At 33.7% G+C, this 14294-nt stretch overlaps 1 protein-coding gene across 1 annotated transcript; it reads right to left on the bottom strand.

The window, feature by feature from the left end:
- Window positions 1-5372: 5372 nt before the first annotated feature.
- Window positions 5373-13819, bottom strand: LOC131167835 (putative UPF0481 protein At3g02645). Its single transcript, XM_058126834.1, has 3 exons — window positions 13717-13819; window positions 8314-8409; window positions 5373-7075 (listed from the first exon to the last, which is right to left on the bottom strand). Exon 3 carries the CDS (start codon window positions 7014-7016, stop codon window positions 5601-5603), a length of 1416 nt encoding a protein of 471 aa, XP_057982817.1. The 5' UTR covers window positions 7017-7075; window positions 8314-8409; window positions 13717-13819; the 3' UTR covers window positions 5373-5600.
- Window positions 13820-14294: the final 475 nt, after the last annotated feature.

Below are 14294 nucleotides of genomic sequence, written 5' to 3'. Positions count from 1 at the left end.
TATAGTCATATAGCCACTATAGAAAATAAAAATCCTCAATAAATTTTTAAGAACTTTATGAAAAATAAAGGTTATATTTGTTAAAAGTGCCTAATAGATTTTATTTTGTTAAAATTATGAGTTCCTATAAAAAATTAAAATGCTCAATAAATTTTCAACAATTTTATAAAAAATGAAGGTTATTTTTTTGTAAAAAAAAACCAAAAAACCGCAACCGAACCGCCACATTTTTGGTTTTCAATTAAAGCATAATTTCGGTTCGGTTTCGGTTTCCGTTCAAAAATCCCAAAATCAAAAATTTCGGTTCAATTTTCGGTTCTAGCCAAAACTGAACCACACCAAACCGTGTACAGTCCTACCTACGAGAGACCCAAAAAATAAACTAATAACTATCTCTAACTCTATTTTCTAGTGTCAACTTCTTAATATCATTATATACAAATTTTAAATTTCAATTAAGAAAAAATGTATTATTATGGATCATATCTTCATAGCATTAATTCGTATTCTACTAATATTAAAAAAAGGCAAAAAAGATAAAATAAAAAAATGGCATAAAATAGTTATATTCTCCTTGATAGAGCAAATTAAGAAAAGTATGCATATTGGATGTCAAACGACCCCCCCTTATATATATAAACTACTCTGATACCCCCTACTATGAAACTCGAGCTTTGGAAGGCACCAGGGTAAATCTGAATATAAAATCATACCTATGTAGCGGAATATATATATATATAAACTACTTTGATACCCCCTACTATGAAACTCGAGCTTTGGAAGGCACCAGGGTAAATCTGAATATAAAATCATACCTATGCAGCGGAAACATAATCCATACATCCATACACATCATACAATACCAAGAATCTGTATTTCTAAACCATTACTATATAATACATCTCTCTTCAGAATTATCTGTCCCAAAACACAAAACCCTACACAAACTTACCCTCTAATCTAGAGTAAACAAATAAACTTTCTATCCACGAGCCTGATCTGCTCGGCCAACTGGCTCACCTGAAAAATGTTAAAGTCATGAGGTGAGTCGACGTTCAGTAAGTGGAAATATGTTATTACTAGTGTGTGGCGACTAAGTTGTATACTATTAAAATAACAACTAAACAATAATAAAATAGTAAATCTATAAAGCATGTCCTTCATTTTCACAATTTAAAATATAACTATATCATCTGTATTTTCTACTTTTCATATTACTAATATCATACTATACTCATCAAATACTGTATTATTGTATACATATACATAACTGTGTTTTATCCTTGGAACTCTGTATGTCATGATTTGACCCTTCATGACAGGGTTGTGGGCCCGTAGGCGGGACTTAATCTGGTCGGCCCTCCAAATAAGTCAATATACTTTACACTACCTCAACCCGGCCAAACTGCATACTCTCCTAGGTGCGGGACTGGCTGCTACCTCGTCAAACTGGCTCCCTCAACCCAACGAACTGGGAAGTTGCATACTCTCTGAGCACAGTTTGATGGTACCCACACACTATTTGAGATATGTGGTTGCACTCTATCTGTATATAGCAATGGTACTGTGCTCTATATTCTTTATCTGTAGCTGTCTATAATCATTCCTCGGGGATCTGATACTATATATATATATATATATATATATATATATACACACACACACACACACACACATATACACTTATTTACTGTTTTCATCATGTTTCCAAAATTACCATAACCCTATCTTTCTGTACTGTAAATTCTGTAATCTCTATAATCTGTATCTATAGCATCTTGATGTTATCTCTGTATATATGTCTATAAAATCTATATCTATATACTCTGTCTGTATACTCTGAATATTATGGTAATAGGAAACATGACATACTGTAAATGCTATATATGTTGATCTGAGTAAAACTGTAATATACTATTCTGGATAAACATCTGTAATATACTAATCTGTATAAAACTATAACATACTGATCTGAGTATACATCTGTATACATATATATGTATATATATTTGTTTTGTGAAACTATTTGAATAAAAGTTGTATATATATATATATATATGTATATCTATCTGTATAATCTTTATGAATATCTGGCTATATCTGTATGTTCTGTATAACTTCATATACTGGAAAAACTGTATAAAGTTCTACATCAAATATTATCTACTTAGGCCACATATATTTTAAAAACACATATTCTGAAAAACTACATAATAACTGGTATACATACATGTTGGTAAAATTTCTATTAACATATTCAAATTTCCTAACATAGTATATTTCCCTTACTTAGTTCTTGAAAAGCCCTCACTGAACTCTGGCCCTACACCCGCAGGGTTCTCCACTTAGCACCCTGAAAACGACATTCTCCTGAACAAAACATCAGTGTTTTTCTACACACAACATTTCCTTTAACTGCAAGGAAACATATTTTGAATAAAATACCTTACCCTGAATTTAGGATGAATTCCAAACCGCTTCCACCAACGATAAGCTCTAGTAGTTTGACAGAAAACTCCGCCAGGAGCATTGTGGTGGCCTCAGATCTTCAATCCGTCGAGAAATGGGGTCAGGATTGAAGAGAGAAGGTGAGAGGTGCGTTAAAGAGAGAGAGGGTTTGCGCTGAATTTTCATATAAAAATTCGGGTTTCAACTATTTATAGGGCCGGATTCGTCGACGAGACACGTCATCTCGTCGACGAGTCCTAAAGTAATTTCGTCGATGAACCCTAGCTACCTCCTCGTCGACGAAATTCAAACTACCCAAAAACCGCTCTCAGTATCTTCTCGTCGATGAGGCGTGGCTTCGTCGACAAGGCCTTGAGTAGAAATCTTCCAATTATTTCATTCAAAATGCAACGTCGTCGATGAATGTAAAGTGTTTGTCAACGAAGTCTGCTGCCTCCTTCTGTTTCCGTTTCTGTTTCTATTTCTATTTTCTTCCCTCTTTATTATTTAAATACCATTATTCTTCATATCGTTATAGGATGATTGCTCCACGAGAATTTTATCCGCGTGTAATGTTAATTGTTCGACCCACTAATTCATCCCTCTCATTTATATGAGTCCAATCTACATAGAGCTTAGTGGGGGTTGGTGTCTCCTCTAATTTTGAAAATGAAAAAGAGTTTCTAAAAAGTTAAGGGGTTGTCATCACTAAAATTTAAAATACTAATTTATCTACTCTTAATAATATCAGACATGAAATATTTGGAATTTTGAAGTAAAATGAATATGATAGGAAGAGTTTCTTTTGATATTTTTTTGGTAAATAGATGTTTTTTTAAAAATAAGTATTGGTAGTGTTAAATGTGAATGCATTTATATTTTGATTACTTGCTTGGTAAATATTAAAAAAAATTTACTTTTTATTATTTATACATTTTTTTGCCCTTATTGAAAAGAAATTCTAGATCCGCCACTATATCTTGTAATTAGAAGTTCTAAATCTTATATAGAGCAATTGTCCTTTCAAGCCTTGAGGGTAATTAAGGAATCTCTTAGCACGTGGTCATAGATGAGAGACAACACAACAACAATCGATTCTAAAGTTTTTGTTCAAAAATTGTGATCAATTTTAAAATATTCCTCAACGAGGCATCCTCAAAACAATAGACAAGTTGAAAACATGTACTTCATGGAGTTAGTAGGTGCTGCACAAGGACAATGAGTAGAGTAGCATATTATTAGATTTTTTTTTTTTCTATTTCAAGAAATCAATTAGATGAGTTGATGTAGCTATTGTTCTAGGCTTGGAAATTGTAGGTTTTAGGAGGAAATTCAATTCATGTCATTTAAAAGAAATACCAATCATACATAAAGTGCCCATTGACTAATTAGATATAGTTAAGGAAGGCAACATATATAAGGCCAGAGCCATATGGAACAACAAATGCCAGCTACTCATCATTAGCATATGGCCTTGTCCAAAAGGGTAAACTACATTAATTTCTTTTAAGGATTTTCCAAATGACTCAACCCATGTTTGAAGAGGTCTCGAGTTTGGAGTTGTATTAAATTTAGATAAGATGACATATATAATTTTATTGAAAAATTTTCAAATTCATATAAATCTAAATCTAAAGTCTGAAATTCGTGCTCCCAAACACTACCCAAGTGTATTTTAACTCATGTTGGGAGTTTAGAATTCAACATTGAATTTGAATTTATGTGGATTTTTAAATAAAATACATGAAATTGTGCTTGATTTTTGTCTAATTACACTCAAATTCAAAAACAAAAATTCATGCTTCCAAACACAATACTAAAGTTAAATAACAATATCAAACTCTTTGATATTTAAACGTGACTCACGTAAGTGATATCTACAACCTTCTTCCCGACACAATTAATTATAGTGATATCAACATTGTGGCTTAATTCACTTCACATTTAAGGGGGTCAAAGATCCCATTAAGATGAAAGATATGTCATTATATTTAAATGTTAGAAGATACTAATGTCATTTTTTGAGCATAGACAAAGTTTGAATTTTTAGCAAATCTTAATTAACAAAGATTAGTGCATTTTTCCTTTAAAAAAACAACATAACTCATCTAAGCTAATGAAACATTGGCTCTAACAAAGAAATCCCAAATCCTATTTTTAGACTTTAGAAGCATCAAGGAATTCTTTTATTCCATCAAAGGTGAGCCTTTTCTACTGGCTGGCAACAAATAATAAAATTATTATACTTTGGATAATCTGCAAAAAAAGGTTGGATGTTGGCCCCTAGCCGTGTTCTGTGTAAGAAGCAAAGTGAATACGTGGATCACAATTTCCTGCACTATCATTTCAATAAGCAGATTTGTGCTATTATGTGCCAAGGAACATATAATTGCATGGTCATGCCGAATACATTGAAATCAATGTTCTTAACATTGAATTGTTCAAAGCTCAAAGGGTTTTTTAGAAAGATGAAAGTAGCTATTCCGACAACCATTTGTTGAGAAATTTAGAAGGAAAGGAATGAAAGAATTTTTGAGGAAAACTACTCCATTGCTACGAAGGTGTACGATAAGTGTTTATCAAATTTTTATCTTTGGACTAGAACCAACTCTTTGAAGTCTCACTTGGACTGAGAAGAGTTTTCTTACATTTCTCAAGATTTGGGAAGGTGATCAAGTTCATCCCTTCCCCTTTCTATTGTATTTTTCTTTCGAGGGGGAGGATTGAAACCTCTTGCTTTTTACCCCTTTAATATAAATTTACCTTCTTTTTTTATAAAATAAAAAATAAATAAAAAAAATTACCCAAGTTCAACTATGTAAGTTTGAAATTCCAAATTTCAAAACTTTTATTTGATGAGGATATATTGTAGACTAACCTGAAAAATATGATTTGCCTCACTAGGATTTAGCACCACACTGAGTAGCACATCACAAATTAATTACATTTCCCGTTTTCTCCAAAGCCTCTGGAGCCAATATGATTTGCAGCAGCTCTAGGACTTGGATTTCTCTCAAATCCAAGCCCTAAAAATCAACTATAAATCTATCTTAATTAACTTTTATTTATACGCAGAGGAGTGATTAAGTAATTTAAAATAAAATCCCAAATATTTGTCATCATCATATTCAACTGCATGCATGCCCGGAATATCAACGATGTTCCTTGACGCTAGTCCCCTTTATGGTATATAGAGTCTGTAAGAAGGTCAGAAGCAGACCAGCAACAGCGACAACTTGCGTTAGAATTCCCCATGGAGTGCCGAAAAATCTGAAGTACGTCGCTCGCCATCTCGGCCACTTGCGCTTACAATACTGGTTCACTTCGTCGCAGAGGGCCTCATAATGGAAGTCTTTGATCCATGCGTCGCTGCAAATCTTGTGGAACATATGGACAACCTCCTCATCCTTGTACCAGTTAAGAAAAATTTTGCTATTGCACAATGCACGCACGTCCTTGGTGCTCCCTACGAGGTAATCCAAGAGCAGGACGTAAGAAGTAAAGCGAGGGGGAAAGTGTGGATAACACTGTTCGAAGCAGACGAGATTTCGCAGTATAGTTTCTGACATTTCGAGAATTGTCAACTGTGGGATTTCCAAGACCCCTTTTTTGAATTTTATATCCAAAAGACTCCTATAGGGATACGGATCCACGCTCTCAAATTCTATTCCAGCCTCTACCAGATCCGTGACTGAAGGAATTTTCTTCCCCTTAAAGATCTCAGTAGTGGGTGGTTCTCCTTCCCGGCGAGGCGCTTTTGCAGTAGTTGCAGCAGCACTTGTACTGCTGCTCCCACCTATCTGCAGGAATGCGAGTCTGCAAAGGTCGAGTAAATGCAAGCAGCTTACGACTGCACTGTCAGGAGGGATGTATCCTCCGCGGGGAAACGCAAATCGGAGAGTGTATTGGGAAAACTGCAAAGCAAGTTCAGCCATCCGAGGGGACCCTCTGCGAGCACCACCTCCGGCGCCGGAGAAGTTGGGCTCGGTGACTGTGAAGATGCGCTCGAGCACCGACCAAGGTACCTGGTTTTCGAGCAATAGCAAGTCATGCGCCAGAAACTGCAGCAGGCGAGGGTTGTTGAATATGGGGTCGTGCTCGTCGACGTCCACCTCGCGTGCGCCCTTGCGCAGCAGCTCAACGATGAAGCAACCGTCAACTACTAATATCTTCACAAATTCGTCTTGGCTCGTCACATTTTTGCCGAGTACTGGTGCGGCATAACAGTCGCCTGCTTCTTTGCTCATGTTAGCCATGGCTGTGATCAGTTCTTGAAAACTTGTTTCTGGATTGGGTTTTCGCTTAACAAGATCGTGCAAGTACTGCAGCTTGATCATTTCTCCGACTTCTAGTTCAGGTTTGGTACCGTGGTGGAAAGGTCCGATGGAGAATGAGTTGGGGACGTAAGCCCTTTCGTTTTGCTTAAGGAGAATGTCTGGAACTTTGAAGATAGAACAGTACTTGTTTTTAGAATCGGTTGTAGGGCTTTGCATTACCTTGCCTTCTAGGGATTTTGCCAACACTTTAATGTCAATACTTGTCGCATTGGCGCCATTGCTTCCGTCCATAGGTAATATTCAACTAAGTACGCTTGTTTGTTAATTGATTGCCTGCATAATAAGTAACACTAAAAGGAAATAGCTAAGGCCTTAGGTTCAATATGCTCATCCCATGAGCTCTACTATTCAGTGAAAATATTTCTAATAGTGAATTTCACATGATAGTGTTCATATATAATTTGATGAGCTTCCTATTTAGAGTATTTTTATTAGATGCAAAGGTCAAATAGGAGGGTCATGTTTGTCCTCTACAATGATCTAACATTTTCTCCAAAGTAACACATTTCAATCCAAAAGTAATTTTAAAAACTTACTAGTTAGAATATTAATCAAGCATATTAGAAGAGACAGGTCCTCCATGTAGGTGCGAGATGTCATATTAGCATGTTGAATGCTCTTATAAGTGAGAAGAATGATTTGGTATAGGTTCCACATCACTTTAGTCATCCCATATTAACATAATATTTTGTAATTTGTGGATTTTAAATCTTATGTGAAGGAATAATTTCTTTTAAATGTTTTCTTGAGAAAGAGATAGTGCACTTTCCACAACTATTGGTTTTGGAAATATTGACAATTAATCTATTGATCTTTTGTATTTAAACCTTTTTGGCAGTTTCTTTTTTTGTCTATTTCTTTTTTTGGACTTATTAACTCTCCAATAAGCCAAAAAAAGAATCAAGAAAAAAAAATGACTTTTCTATTTTGGTGTCTATTTTTTATATCCTAAAAATATTAAGAAAATGACAAGAAAATAAGAAAGATTTCACTTTTTTGTGTTTAGTTATCAACAAAAGTAAGACAGAATTTTTTTTTAAAAAAAAACAGCAAATTAATTAACAAAATTTTAATTTTACATATCCTTAATTTTTAATCAAATAATTTTTTTTTAATGTTAATTGATAGAGAAAAAAAATATAGTAAAAAATGAATTTTTTTTCTCATTTTCCTTCCTTTTTCTTTTACAAGTAAAATTCTTGATTTAAACAGACCCAAGTTGAATAGTAAAATTAAAGTAAAAAAAATTATTAACTAAGAAATAAATAAGCGATAAGCGATAGACCCAAAAAATAAACTCATAACTATCTGTAACTCTATTTTCTAGTGTCAACTTCTTAATATCTTTACATATAATTTTAAATTTCAATAAAAGAAAAAATGCATTATTATGGATCATATTTGCATAGCAACTTAAGGATGGAATGGGCTTGTGACTCAATGCTAAACATAGAAATAGAATTTAATTAAGTTAGAAAAGGTAATTAGCTTTTTGTAAAAATAAATAATAATTGAGGACATATTGCACCTGCTTTGAAAGAAGAGGAGGTTTTAATTTGCCAAGAGCTTCTTGTAACGCCCCGACCCTTTATACGGCCTCAGAGTGCAACTATACATACATAACCTGTACAATCAGATAACATACATCAAATACCCATCCTAAACAGGAACATACGGGTATATCATACTAATCTGTACTTTCATATATTGCGGAAAATATAAACGTTCATATGGATTCTAATAGACGTACTAGAGTATCTAAATGTTCTTTACATACATTCATCCGTACATAAAACATAAACTGTATTACATTCCCAAAAACTTATCCTAACTAAAAATCCAGAACTCATACAAAACTTACGTCAGCTAACTAGACTCTACGCTCCAAAGTCTTTCTAGAAGACTAGGACCAATTTCCTGTAACTCCTAAAACAAAGGTTGTAAGATTGGGGTGAGACACTTCTCAGTAAGGAGGAAGATATTACATCAGTGTGTGATTGTATAGTTATATTCTTGTTTGAAAACAGTTACATAGATTGCACATTCTTAATATTGTAATATATATATATATATATATATGTATATATGTATGTATGTATATATAGTACATATATAAATTCCTGATAATAGATAACTCAGCATCACTACAAGTGAGAGTTCCCGAGGTTAGGGTAGGGTACAGGCTCATACACTGTACAATCCCTCCGCCCGGTACTCAAACCCTGTGACTTTGCCCATTAAAACTTTTAAATCATATATACGCATATTTAGAACACTATCCAACTTGAAACTATCATAACTATGCCAGTAATTCCCCATGGCAAAGGTTGTGCGATAAGAAAGCACTGATCGATCCCTGTTCGTGCAGGCATCGTTACATACTGCAGCCCGACTTGGCCATCACCACCCTGATCCCTTTTGACAAGTGGTCCTTCTTACCAAGCCGACTACTAGATACCCACACTGAAAAATAACTGCGTGTGGTTGCACTGTACCTCTGTTTTGGCAATAGTATCGAGCCTACATAATATAAGCTTTTTTAAGGCTTCATATACTATTGAGCTTCTTATGCTCTGTGTAACAAGCTGCGGTCCTAATATCATATATATAATTTACATTAAAACATTAACCTATGCAATTCCAGTATTTTCACAATCTCATTCGTGCATACTTTCATTCATACTGTGGTAAAAACCGGCTCGTAATCTCTCGATTTTACCCTTTTCTCATACTTGGCACGGTATCTAATTGGCACCTATTTTCTGCATTTTCTGATAACCACCTGGAACCTTAGTCCCCATAGTTCATATACATATATCTCAAATCGGTATAGATTCAATTCATATCATACGTCACACTTATTTGATCAAATATACATTTCATATAAAAGGGTTCGTAAAATATAATTTTTGTTACAATTTGAGAATTTCAAGCCTCTACTACTTTAGTTTTAAAGCGTATAAAGTAATTTTATGAAATTTGGAGATCATATGACAAAAACTTCATTTTTGCCAAAAATCGTAAAATTGTAAGAATCGACATTTATATCCGGTAAAACTTTGCAAATAAGCAGTCATAATGTACATAATAGCATAGGCCACAGTTCTACTAGTTTACTTTTCAAAAACAACTGATGTAAACAAATCCCCTTATCTTAATCCCGAAAATCGAAACACGAACGAATCGATCCAAAACAACGACATAGGATCCCCAAAACCTAAAAGTCGAATAACAATATTTCACTATAATCCCAACTACTACATAGCTATCGGACCAAAAATAAAATCAGATCCTTACCTCTATTTTAGGGAAAAATAACCTAAAAATCCTTAGATAAAAAATCTAATCCGCTATAACTGTAGAGATTCTCCTCCTAATCCACGTTGTGACGTCAGATTATTGATTTCGACAACAGACAGCACGAAATCTTGTAGAGAGAGAGGGCTGGTTCGTGTTCTAGAGAGAGAGAGAGAGAGAGAGAGAGAGAGAGAATTGAGATAACTTAGCAAGGAAGCAATGAATATTCTATTATATTTACAACTAGGCTGACTCAGCCAGGCTCGTCGACGAGCCTGAGATTTCAAAATTTCTGAAAATCTCTCGGTATTTTCTCATCGACGGGCCTCTACGTCTTGTTGCTGAGCCACAGAAGAGATTTCGTCGACGAGAAAAGGAGCCTCATCAACGAGCTCTATTGTTTTATCCTTTTTAATTTCCCTTCTCTTTTCTTTATTTTATTTTCCGGATTCGAGTCCCTACACTTCTAGTTTCACATGTACACATATATTTGTAGTAAATAGTGTTAGGCGGTTCAGGGCTTTATCAACCCCAAAAGTTAACTCATAGAGTGAGACTTTCCCTCACAATTAATAACTGGCCACCAGGCCCTTCCACAACCGATGTGGGATAACCCCAACAATTTTCCCCTCACACATTGGGCTCCAAATTGGTAGCACCACGTACCCGACATACTAGGAAGAATGTTGAACCATGGCCCTGATACTAGTTGTTAATACCGGAGGAGTCCATGGGTGGGTTTGATACACATGCGTGAGAAAGGGTTGTTCACATTGGCAAATGTGTATCGAAAGGTACACCATTAAACCCTTGTCATCGTTGTTTATTTGGAAAACAACATAGAATCTCATTTAATTCATCTACAAAGAGAATATTAGAGTTGTTGAGTTAGGACAAACATTACACAATGTGTATCAAGCCCACCCATAGACTCCTCCGGTGCTAACAAATAATAATACGAGTCACTAATTTTGTGTCACCATTTATGTGGCTAGCCGCTATTATTTTTGTAACTAATGCTCTATTTCCTTTTCAAAGTAAGCAATTAGTGACCAATTTTCTATTTGATTAGGTGAAAAAGTGGTAATTTAGATGTCATGACAAAATAAGTTAGCTAACTAAACATTAATATGTATTCAACTAATATTAAACAAGGCAAAAAAGAGAAATAAAAAATGGCATAAAATGGTTATATTTTTCTCGATAGAGCAGATTAAGAGAAGTATGCATACTAGACGGTTGCTCCACGAGAATTTTATCCGCATGTAATTCATCCCTCTCATTTATATGAGTCCAAATGTTAACATGACATCTTGTCCGGATCTACATAGAGCTTAGTGGGGACTGATGTCTCCACTGAAGTTTTGAAAATGAAAAGGAGTTTCTAAAAAGTTAAGGGGTTGTCATCATTAAAAATACTAATTTGTCTCTATTCTTACTACTAACAGACATAAAATATTTGGAATTTTGAAGTAAAATGAATAAAATGGGACAAATTTATTGTCATGACGTGATAGTAAGAGTTTCTTTTGACCTTTTTTTGGTAAATAGATGTTATTTTTTAAATAAATATCGGTAGTGTTAAATGTGAATGCATTTGTATTTTGATTACTTGCTTGGGATATATTAAGAAATATTTACTTTTTATTATTCATACGTTTTTTTGCCCTCATTGAAAAGAATTTCTTGATCAACCACTATATCTTGTAATTCTAAATTCTAAATCTTACATTGAGCAACTATCCTTTCAAGCCTAGAAAGTAATTAAAGATCTCTTAGCATGTGGTTATAGATCATGAGAAACAACTTTAACAACAATTGATTCTAAAATTTTTGTTCAAAAATTGTAATCGATTTTAAAGTATTCCTCAATGAGGTGTCCTCCTCAGAGCAATAGACATGTGGAAAACATGAAGTGGACCATACTTCATGGAGTTAGTAGAAGCTACACTAGGACAATGAGCAGAGGAGCACATTATTAGATTTTTTTTTTCTATTTCAAGAAATCAATTAGATGAGTTGATGTAACTATTGTTCTAGGCTTGGAAGTTGTAGGCTTTGGGAGGAAATTCAATTCATGTCATTCAAAAGAAATACCAATCATATATAAAGTGCCCATTGACTAATTAGATATAATTAAGGAAGACAACATATATAAGCTCAGATGGAAAAAAAAAATGCTAGTTACTCATCAGCAGCATCATGGCCTTGTCAAAAGCCTCCTAGGCCAAAAGGGTAAACTACATTAATTTCTTTTTGAGGATTTTCCAAATGACTCAAGCCATGTTTGAAGAGGTTTTAAGTTTGGAGTTGTATTGGATTTAGATAAGATGGTGTGTAAAATTTTATTGAATTTTTTTCAAATTTATGTAAATCCAAATCTAAAGTCTAAAATTCGAATTCTAAAAATTCATGCTTCCAAACACAATCCTAAAGTTAAATAGCAATATCAAACTCTTTTGACATTTAAACGTAAGTGACATCTATAACATTCTTCGTCGACACAATTAATAGTAGTGATATCAACATTGTGGCTTTATTCACTTCACATTTAAGGGGGTCATTAAGATGAAATATAGATATGTCTTTATATTTAAATACTAGAAGATACTAATGTCATTTTTTGAACATAGACCGAGTTTGTATTTTTAGAAAACCTTAATTACCAAAGATTAGTGCATTTTTCCTTTTAAAAAATAATATAACTCATCTAAGCTAATGAAACATTGGTTCTAACAAAGAAATCCCAAACCCTATGTTTAGACTTTGGAAGCATCAAGCACTTGCAGGATTTTATTTTGAAGTTTGTGTGCTGTTTAATACAAATGAGCCTCCCAGTGAACAAAGTAAAAAATAAAATTGCTCACTAGAAGAGTTGGACAATTTATTTAGTACTCGAAATTCATGTTTTATCTAAATTCACACAAATTTAAATCAATTTTATGTTATATTTTGTACAAATCTACTCAAATTCAAATTCATCGCTCGAAATCTGTTCTTCCAAACACTGCCTTAGCACAACAAAATAATAATATGTATCTAAATGAAATTTACCGCTCACCCATTAGATCTTTCGAGCTTCATTTTTCAGTAACCCTTAGAGCAAGACTCATAGTTGTCTTCATATTTAAATTCATCTTAGGTGCTTACATTTTTTCGGATAAAAACTTGAGTTGATTGATGGAATGCCTATTGTTAAGAATACAAGGATCACTATATAGAATTTTGACCACTTAAAAATTTAGACAATTATAAAATTAATGACTAAGATGTATTATTATGAATCTATGATAACAAATAGACAAGGATAGATCCTATCGGGCAATCTTTTTAACCATTACTTCTTTTGGAAAAAGTTATTTTATCTCTCGAAAAATTTTCTTTCGCTCTCATCCCGTTTTGTTCTGTTCTTTAGAATAAATGCTACCCAAACTAAACATAATTTATAGAAGTAAATACAAAACATGCATCTATGACTATCAACAAAGACACAGTATTTGGAAAAATCAATTTTTGATCAAAAGCAAACATATAATTTAGTATCATGCTTTATTCAACTTTACATAAATTCAACTATATAAGCTTGAAATTCCATATTTCACTTTTGTTTGATGAGGATATTTTGCAGACTAACCTGAGAAATATGATTTGCCTCAACTAGACTGAGCAGGACAGCACAAATTAATTACATTTCCTCTTTTCTCCAAAGCCTCGGTAGCCATTATGATTTGCAGCTTAGGGTTAAGATTTTGGGGTTGGGACCCTTTAAATAAAATAATGAAGCATTGACAATTCAAGAAAAGAATATTATATTTCTTCTGTGAAATTACAATGACAAGCAAAGGCAGGTGCCAAAGGGCTAAGGCTGACCCTTTGGGCCCATATTTAGGGCCCACATAGCATTTTACATTTAAAAAAAAAAAATTAAAATCAGATGATGCAACAATGCCCAATATTTTCCTTTTTATCTTAAAAAAAAAAAAATTCCCTCAAAATGTTTTGATTTTGGTATACACAATTATGTCACTTGCGAGACACCCTAGCAGTCAAAAACTTGTATTCGAAGTCTCGAATTCGAATCCACGATCTTAGAATGGACTTTCATCCTTTCTCTTTTATTTCTCTTTGATTTCGTGCACTGCATAATCTTACAGCATAATTCACAATAATTCCACATCATAAATGCTATAAAACTTACCTAATAAGTAAAAT

This window comes from Malania oleifera, chromosome 11 (assembly GCF_029873635.1).
Source record: "Malania oleifera isolate guangnan ecotype guangnan chromosome 11, ASM2987363v1, whole genome shotgun sequence".
NCBI classification, from domain to species: Eukaryota; Viridiplantae; Streptophyta; class Magnoliopsida; order Santalales; family Ximeniaceae; genus Malania; species Malania oleifera.
The sequence above is the reverse complement of the archived record's forward strand: the minus strand, read 5'-3'. Positions and strand labels throughout refer to the sequence as shown.